At 41.3% G+C, this 9,797-nt stretch overlaps 1 protein-coding gene across 1 annotated transcript; it reads right to left on the bottom strand.

The window, feature by feature from the left end:
• Positions 1-266: 266 nt before the first annotated feature.
• LOC116829882 (keratin, type I cytoskeletal 19-like) lies at positions 267-9,520 on the bottom strand. The gene is made up of 8 exons (XM_032788957.1): positions 8,900-9,520; positions 6,391-6,473; positions 5,163-5,319; positions 4,302-4,463; positions 2,720-2,845; positions 2,254-2,480; positions 1,028-1,419; positions 267-292 (listed from the first exon to the last, which is right to left on the bottom strand). The coding sequence occupies exons 1-8, from the start codon at positions 9,518-9,520 to the stop codon at positions 267-269; spliced, it is 1,794 nt and encodes a 597-aa protein (XP_032644848.1).
• Between the last annotated feature and the right edge of the window lie 277 nt (positions 9,521-9,797).

Here is a 9,797-nt window from a genome sequence, read left to right as displayed (position 1 = left end):
ATTATCAACCTTGGTACAGATTGTCAGAACATTACAGAACGGAATCACAGAATGGAAAAAGCAGGGAGCAATAGGCAGGAAAGTAGCCCATCTGAATAGCTTTGATGGACCTCTATGGACAGATGGAGCAGCATTGAATAACTGTTAGGAGCATTTCTCCTTGCTCTTTGTTTAGGCATGCAGGAAATGTGGTGAGTTCACTCTAACTTTGTCTGAAGTTTGCTCAGATGGATGGTGTTTGGCTGGAGGATCATTGACATGTTTGGTTAATCAAAGGATTTTCTTGAGTATGCTGTTGAGAGAGAGAGAAGGAGCCATTACTTTGTTTAGTGGGGTGGGGGAATCTCTTTGCACTACTGTTTAACACACAGAAAACAGGCTGGGGACAAATGCTAGGATGGCTGTAAGTACTCCAGAGCTTTATTACAAATTTTTATTTTTGATGGGGTTCTGCAGAAAGTAAATAAGATGAAGAAAATCAGCTATGGTTGTAATTAAAGCTTTGAAGAATTGTGTTAGGTTTAAAATAAAATATTGCAATCATCTACCCAGATATAGATGAAAAGGGTGTTTTTGGCCAACAGTGCCATCAAGAACAATTTGGAGTCAAAGAACACTCCCAAATTGCAAACTTCCTCTGCAGCGAGGGCAGAAACTTTCCCTCTGTACTTTTGAGATCCCACCCAACCAGCTAATATCATTATTGCCATTTCCAAATTGAACCTCATCCAGCTCACTCTCATTGAGGCTCTGTGACACTAGATAATGGAAAAGAAAGAGTATTTGGGCCTTATTAAAAATGAGGTACAGAGCAGTGCAGTGTACCAGTTGCATATCAATGATACTGCAATCCAATTCACCTCAGTCTCGCCAACAGCCTCATGTACACTTTGAAGAAAAAAGAGACTTAATAAAACATTGCAGTGCCCCACACAAGGAATTCTTTGAACCAAATGAGCAATTAGCCTACTGTTTGAATTAGAGTGTAAAGAACAAGGAAACAATTATCCTTAAAACAAGTTCTTACCGTAGCTTTCACCAGACTTGGATGGCTGAGAAGATGAGTGGCCCTGGGTAGATGTATAGGAGTGGGAAGAACTACTACTACCTTCTGAAATTCTCTCTCCTCCTCCAGTTATACCACATGGTCTTCCTCCTGATCCTCCTATTCCATCCCCTGAGTAAATTTCACCTTTTCTTACTGTGCTACCTCCAGCATAATGGACACTACTTTCTCTTGTTTCTGTTCTGCCTCCTGATCCTCCACCTCCAGTGATACATCCTCCTCTTTCACCTCCTCTTCCTCCCCCTGTGCTACTTCCATAAGTAATGCTACTTCCTCCGGTTCTGCCTCCTGATCCTCCACCTCCAATGATTCTTCCTCCTCCTGAAGAAATGCCACCTCCTTGTTGCGAAACACTGTAAAAGGAAAAGAGAAAAGTGAATTAAACAACAAATCATTTCACAAAAGATGCATGGAAGCCTGACCAGCACTCTTCTTCCTGTCCATTACCCAGCACCCTCAATCCCCAGGGCCAGTGCAGATCATCAAGAAAATGACACTCAAATTCATCCCCCCACCAACCTCAAGTCCACAGGTTGAATTTTCCCATGGCCCTGCTCAGAGATTTTTTTCCAGATTTGGTTCTGCTGCCCCACCAGTTCTGAAAGCCTACTGTGTCACTGGTATCCAAAATTGAAATGCATAAAGCTAACTAATTTTTGCTTGTTTCATGGTATGGGTTAAGACCAATCAGAATTAAGGACAGGTCAACTGCTTCAGGTAAAATAAAAAATAACCCGAATTTTCACCAGAACTTCAAACTAAAATTCTTTTCTATTTTCACTGCTCCCTCTGTACTTCCTAGCTTTTTCTAGAATCAAAAATAGCAAAAGAATGGGAAAAGGGCTCTTTTCATGGTATTTCCTGCCCAGCCCAAAGTAGTACAGCAGCAGAACAATTTTTAAATTATAATTTTACTCATAAGATTTCTATTCCAATTCTAAAATCCAAGAATGCCATGAGTTTTGGAGCACCTTATGGTTTATGAAACAAATCTCCAAATATTTTGAGGATCACTCAGTGGCATGAAATTAGGCCCCTTTCCTTGCAGGTTTTGTGACTGCAGAATCTGTTGTACCAGTTCTTCACACTGCATGATTCTCTTTGCTCCTCAGTACTATAATTCACACTCAGGAATTACCAGCTTTGAGGTTTCATGTAATGCCCTGATATCCCAATAGTTTACATACCTAATGTCTTGATTTCCTTCATTAAGTAGATGCCGGTACTGAGCGATCTCCTGTTCCAGCTGGGTCTTGATACCAAGGAGCAGCCTGTACTCTTGATTCTGATTATCTATTTCACTTCGGATACTTGCCAGTTCGTCTTCCACATAGACAATCAGGGTCTGGAGCTTTTGCAGCTGTTGGCAGTAGCGATCTTCTGTGTCAGCCAAGGAGGACTGCAAAGACTGTACCTGAGAATTGAACAGGAGGAACAGGGTCTGTAGGAATGTGGCAAGTTTAACCTATTTTGATGTAGAAAACTGGGATTCTCCAGGGCAAAAAGAATAAGGCAAATCCTTGACAGCAACAGATGTACCAGCCATCTCACCCTTTACTAACGGAGCACTAGCTATGGCTGGTCTCCCATCATGCCTGTAATCCACATGTCCTGTTTCATTTGTGAGATACAGAAGCAAATGCTGTTACATACCATGCTGAGCTGGGACTGCAGCTCGATTTCCAAGTTTTGATATTCATGTCTCAGCTCTGTGACCTGTTTGTTGCTTGACTCTATGCCCTGACCACTCAAGTGGACTTCATGATGAACTTCTGCAATCTGAAAAATGCAAATACACAATCAAGATGTTTTCGCTTTAATTATAGGGTGAATATGATGAATTTATCATCACGAAAGCATCTACAAAAATAAGTAAATCTGGCTAGAGGCTGAATGAGTTGGTGAGGTTCTGTGGCCTGCAATGTGCAGGAAGTTAGACTGATTGATCATAATGGTCTCTTCTGAGTCTGAGTCTATGAATAATGTAAACTGGGCTGTGTAAACTTTCCACACACATTTCTGCAGTGCCAGTGCACCCCAGGCCTGGTTTGAATTCCCCTTGCTATTTAATACAGGGATTCCACATATATACTGGTTCACCTCAGGGAAATGTGGTCTAGATAAAATTACTAAATGGTGGATGCACAACTGATTGAAAGACCGTACTTAGAGAGTAGCTATCAATGATTCACTGTTAAATTTGGACGGTGTGTGTAGTAGGTTCTTCAGGGGTCAATCCTGGATCCAGTGCTGTTCAATATTTTCATTAGTGACTTGGATAAAGGAGTGGAAGGAGTGCTTATAAAATCCGCAGGGGACACCAAGCTGAGAAGAACTGCATGAGGAATAACTGTTTAGATGGTGGTACTTCTGAAAAATATCTGGGAGTTCTGGTGGATAGCAAATTGAACCTGAGTCAACAATGTGATGCATCTGTGAAAAAAGGCTAATACCATTCTGAGGTGTATTAACAAAGCGTTCTATGTTAGACATGGGAGGTAATTGTCTCACTCTACTCCGCACTGAGACCCCAGCCAGAGAACTGTGTCCAATTCTGGATTCCCCACTTTAGGAAAGACAGGACAAATTTGAAAGAATCCAAAGGAGAGTATCAAAAATGGTTGAAGGTTTGGAAAACCTGACCTCTGAGGAAAGGTTAACAAAAACTGGGCATGCTTTATCTTAAGAAAAGGAATCTTGAGCGAAGACATGATATCAGTCTTCAAATATGTTAAGGGCTGTGGTAAAAAATGATCAATTGTTCTCTCTGTCCTCTGGAAGTAGGACAAGAAGTAATTGGCTTAATTTGCAGCAAGGGAAATTTAGTTTAAATGTTAGGAAAAACTTTCTAACTATAAGGGCAGTTAAGCTGTGGAACAGGCTTCCAAGGGAAGTTGTAGAATCCCCATCATTGAAGGGTTTTAAAAACAGGTTGGACAAACACCTGTCAGAGGTGGTCTAGGTTCACTTGGTCCTGCCATACGTGCAGGGGGATGGACCTGACTTCTCAGGGTCCCTTCCAGTCCCACATTTCTATGATTCTGTGAATTCTTGCTCGCAGCAAACCCTTTTGCTCCAATTCTGAACTTCTCATGCTAAACTGTCAGCATAATTTAAAGATGATCTGCATTAAGTAACATGGGAACAATTGTCCTACCACTATTATACTTGTGTGTGCTAACAAAGTATGTCAAGTCTTTTTGTGAGAGATATAGTTATAGCTACTGCAACTTACCTTGGTTTCATACCATTTTTCCACCTCTTTACGGTTGTTCTCAATGATTTGCTCATATTCTCTTCTCAAGTCATTTAGTATTTCTGTCAGATCTTCGCCTGGAGCAGCATTGACCTCCACACTAACATCACCACTGATCTGTACGTGCAGTCCTCTACTTTCCTGCAATGAAATCCCAGGCCCCCCGAAAACAAATACCTCATTCTGAGCTCATATTTTAGCAAAGAAACTTTTCAAGACAACCCTCCCACTGCCAACACAACCCTTTCTCATGTGGCCAGATTCTGACATTCACCCCTTATGTCTCACAAGATCCTTGTCTGTCATATGCCAGGAGAGGAACAGGATCCACCCCTTTGACTCCCTAGTTAAACTACACAATGGCCAATACTGTTTTAGTCTGTGAAAGGGCTAGTTTTGTATGCTCAGCCCCAACTCTGCCTCCTGTGGGGTGTTTGATTTGCAGTGTGTTGTGGACCTTGCATGTTGAGTGTTCATTATGGTAGTCAGTTTATGCATCACACTTCTTCCATGAAAAATATTTTCACAAGAAGCTTAAATATTTCCTTGTGGCTTTTACATACATGAAATCTACGTTTTCTTCCCTGGTTTCACCAGTGAATTGAATTTGGGGAATGAAAGCTGCTCATTTCCCTAATCTAGTTTGGTCTAACATTCAAAGTAGACTTCACCTAGCCATCCGTTAAGTCAGTGAGAGCGGTGGGCAATCAGCAGCTCTGAAAATCAGACCCAGGATGTCTCAAGTTGGACACTCAAAATCAAAAATTTGGCGACTAGTAGCCAAGGAAACTCTTTGAATATTGAATTTTCATTAATTATTATTTTAAGGGGGGATTTTACCTCCTCATGGTTCTTCTTGAGAGAAATCATTTCCTCCTTCAGGGTTTCAAACTCTAACTCCAGGTCAGACCTAGTTAGGGTCAACTGGTCCAACAGGGGGCGTAAGCCATTGATATCACTCTCCACATTCTGGCGGAGACCCAGTTCAGTCTCATATCTAAACCACAGAGAAGAAAGTCAGTGACAGCGGTGCTGGGTCAGTACTAGCACTAGCAGCTTTGTTTATGAACAGGTCCTCATCACCCAGTTGCCTTTTTCTACCTTATTTTAATCTCTTTGCTTCTTCCTGATTCTCTTTGCATTTCCATTGACTGTACATTGTTTTAATCCCATTGGCTGCAATGGCGCTACTCCTGATTAACACCGGTGTAGGTGAGTGCAGGCCCCATCTACACGACGCGTGAAAATCGATTTTAGATACGCAATTTCAGCTACGAGAATAGCGTAGCTGAAATCGAATATCTAAAATCGAGTTACTCACCCGTCTTCACCGCACCGAATCGATGTGCGCGGCTTGCCATGTCGAATCCGGAACTCCGTTTGTTTTGGTGGAGTTCCGGATTCGATGTAAGCGCGCTCTGGGTTCGATATATCCCCGTCTAGACGAGACGCGATATATCGAACTCCGAGCTTTCGATTTTAACGCGCCGAAATGGCGCGTCGTATAGACGTGGCCTCAGACACACAGCACTTCCTGACCATCTGACCTTAGTTCAGTGTCACGGACTGGATTTTTAGTACTCCTTCCTCAGTCTTTCCATGTTCCCGCTCACTGTAGGCATCGTACAGATATCACCTACCAGTGTCTCCTGTTTTCAGTGAGGAATCATCAATTTTTTGTTCAGTGACCGTGTAAAACTGAGGGTCAGATCCTCAGTGGGTAAAAATCAGCAAAATCCCATTGTTGTCAATGGCGCTACACTGATTTATACCAGCTGAGGATCTGATCCTAAATTCGTAATACCTAAGAAACACAAGAAAAATTGTGAGTGACAACGAACTGAAGTCCTTGGAATGCCCCTATTCAAAAGCATCTCTAGAGAAAAATTATAGTGTAACTCATAAAACCCCAGTGGTTGCTGGAGTACTTCTCTTTCCAGTAACTGTTCTGTCATGTAGTTGGAAGTAAAATACTGTAACCCCCTGTATGAATTGCTTTGGATAGTGGATTCATGGAACTGATGTGAAGAGGTGGAAATGACTGGCAGGAAGGAAGAGAGCTACTCACTTCAGTTTAAAGTCTTCAATAGTCATCCTAGTGTTATCAATGTTCAGAATGACCTTGTTAAGATCCACAGATGAATTAACAATCTGAAAAAGAGGTGACAGATCACATTCAGCCTTGCAGTCTCTTTTGTCTGACACAGAGAAAAAGGGAGCAAACAAGTGCAGCATCATATATAAACAGTGTGGGAGAATCCAAAGATCTGAGAAACAAGTGTCTGTTGCTTCTTTTTCACCTGCAAGGCAAATGCAATGGTACTCTTCCTATGAAAATCAGTCTTGGAAGATGTATATATTAATGAGACATTCACTGCACTAATGATTTACATCTCTTGTAAAACATGTAAAACCTTGTTTAAGAGAATAATTAAACAAACATCCCATATCTGGCAAAATAACAGTGCAAAAAAAAACAACATTATTACCATTGCATGTAACAACAGGTGCATTCAGATAAAGGATACTGGAATATTGGTACATCTTGAAGGTCTAACACGATTCTGTGTAAAGATTAGAAACTAGGCTCATCTTGTGGCCTATCCTACATACCCACACGGGGCCATAATGCACACACCCTGTACTGGCTATTCGCATTGCAGATAGCAGGACAAGACTGGGAAGCAACCTTTGCAGAGTCACTCCACCGCCTCCCATGCAAGTGAGTGAGGTATGGGCAGGTAGGGAAACTGGGAATGAGCGGAACAGTGATCAGGCCCCATTAATGTGCTGGATATCAGTTAGTATATGACTACTTTCTAGACTTAGAGTTCTCTTCCTGTTATTGAAAAGATCCACAACACTTTAATTCATTGCCGTGATGTCAAAAGCATGTAATTTTATGTTTGGGCTTTTTATCACTGAAAATAGCATTGAGATAGAAAATAGCATTGACAAGATGACATTTGGAAAATTTTTGCTTTTTGTCATCTAAACTGTGAAGATTATGTATGAAAGATTAAGTGTGAATATATTTAGTAATATATACATCTATAGTTATAGAGAGAGAGTTATATTATAATATATACTCAGGTATATAGATATAGATAGGAGTATTCTGTATGTTGTCAAATATGATTTAATGTTTGTGGTATGAGTTAATTATTTGCCTTCAAAGTTTGTTATTCAGTCCTGTACCTTAGGTTGATATCAGTTATTTATACAGTTCTTCACAATAAACTTTGAAAACAATTTTTTCCAAATGCCTGGTTAGAGCTAATTAGATCACTGAAATATTTATTATTTTATTTTAGGAAAAAGTCTTTTCATACTTCAGTAGACAAGCTTGATAATTGTTGTTACATCAGACTAACAGCATTGTCCTTTTACTTATTATATTTAAGAATATTTTATTAAAACATCCTAGTTCCAACTTCACCTATAAGGAATATTTTTCATTAACTCAGATTAGTAAATTTTCCCCATGAACCATGACTAAAATCTATTTGTCTTTTTAAAAACGTTGTTCTGTTAAGGAAAGGGGCCACTATAAATGGATTACAAGTGTATTGATATCCTCACAAAAGAGTTTTTTATAATGGTCTTCATTTGTGTCTGCAATATGTATTGCAAGTGGCACACATAGCGATGCCTAAAGTTAAGATTGCCTGATGCTTTCCTGTACAAGACTGTTTTAGTTGCTTATAACTTTATCAAATGTTACGAGAATTTTTCCATGCCAGGTGTCTGCTTCAGGTTGTTTTGTTTTTTATCTCCCGCCTAGTGGCGTGCGTAGCCTGGGCAGAGAGGATTGGCAGCAGCATGACAGCTGGCTGCAAGGTCCTCCCCCACCCCTACAGCTGCAGCCTGCTACATGCTACTGGAGTCCCAGCATTACTGGCTGCTTTCCAGGTGAGTCAGGGGCAACAGGTGGGATTCCAACAGCAAGGAAGGAGAAGCAGCAGGCTGCAGCTGTAGGGATGAGCAGAGCAGGAGCTCTGAGCCGGCAGCCAGTCACCCTACTGCTTCCTCCCTCTCACCGCACGGAGATTGGGAGGTGCCCCTGCTTGCCCCGCGGCTTGTGCATGCCAGAGTCCCGCCTCCTTTTAAAAATATATAATTTAGCAGAATCAGTTCAGCTATTTCTCTAGACAAGGTTAGGTAAAATACAATGTTTTGTCTATGTGAAAAAAAAAGCTCTTTCTAACATTTTGTTGAGTTTTAGCACCTCCATCTTTTGGAACAGAGACTCAGAATTTGGCAGGAGGGTGTGTCCTGGCATAAAGGACATGCCTTTTGCTGACCCTGTAAAATCAGCCCGAAACTGGCCAAGTTATGAGCCTTTGAAAATCTGAGATTGCACATGCTCGGTAGATACTTGTTAGAGTTTAGTAAAACCTCCGAAGATTCCATCTGTACAGGTAACGTTAATGCTGGCGTGTCCTAATTTTTGATTGCTTGTATGTAATCTCATACCACATGAAATATTTTACGTGCTGTCTGCCTAAGTAGCTGTGCATAGTCTCAAAGAGAAGCCTTTATAATTAATAAAACTTGTCTGAAAAATAAGAGCTTACCTGATAGTTAAGGTCTTCAATTTCTTTATAAAAGCGACTGTAGTCCTTTGATGTAATAATTGGACCTTGCTTCTGATACCATTCCCTGATTAAATTCTCAAGATTAGCATTTTCTGCTTCCAAAGCTCGCACCTTTTCCAGGTAAGAAGCCAGGCGGTCATTAAGGTTCTGCATGGTTATCTTTTCATTATTGGAGAGGATGCCAGTATCACCACCACCAAAACCACCACCTCCACCAAAGCCACCAAATCCACCAAAGCCACCAACACCACCAAAGCCACCTCCATAACCGCCATCAAATCCCCCGTAGCCGCAACTTGATCCAAAGCCCCCTCCATAACTACCACCAACTATTCCCCCTCCATAACTGCCACCAACTATTCCCCCTCCACAACTGCCACTGCTTATTCCTCCTCCATAACCACCACTGCTTATTCCCACTCCGTAACCACATCTGGAACCTCCTCCACCATAACTTCTACCAGAAAAGCTTCCACCACTGGTTATCCTTCTAGTAGAGCTTGAAGAATGCCCACCACCAACTCCACTAGAGATACGTCCTCCACCGCCACCTCCAGCAACTGAAGAAGAGGTAATCGTAGTCTTAGTGCTACGACTCATAGTGATAGCAGTTAAGTGTCCAACCCAAAGCCCAAGTTTAGTTGCACAGCCTGATAAAGACTCAGACTGTAAATTTTTGATGTCCTCCGATTTCTATTTATACCTTACACATTGGGTGTCACCATTAGGGTGTTTCCTCTTCCCAGGCCATTTGGCAACCATATTGTTGATGCCAAGAAAAGTTTGCCAAAGGGATTTTTTAATATCAAGACAATCAAGCACATATTGCTGATTTTTTTCAGTGTATCTTTGTTTGAGACAAAAAAAATGTAATTGC

Source organism: Chelonoidis abingdonii, chromosome 21, assembly GCF_003597395.2.
Source record: "Chelonoidis abingdonii isolate Lonesome George chromosome 21, CheloAbing_2.0, whole genome shotgun sequence".
Lineage (NCBI taxonomy): Eukaryota > Metazoa > Chordata > Testudines > Testudinidae > Chelonoidis > Chelonoidis abingdonii.
The sequence above is the reverse complement of the archived record's forward strand: the minus strand, read 5'-3'. Positions and strand labels throughout refer to the sequence as shown.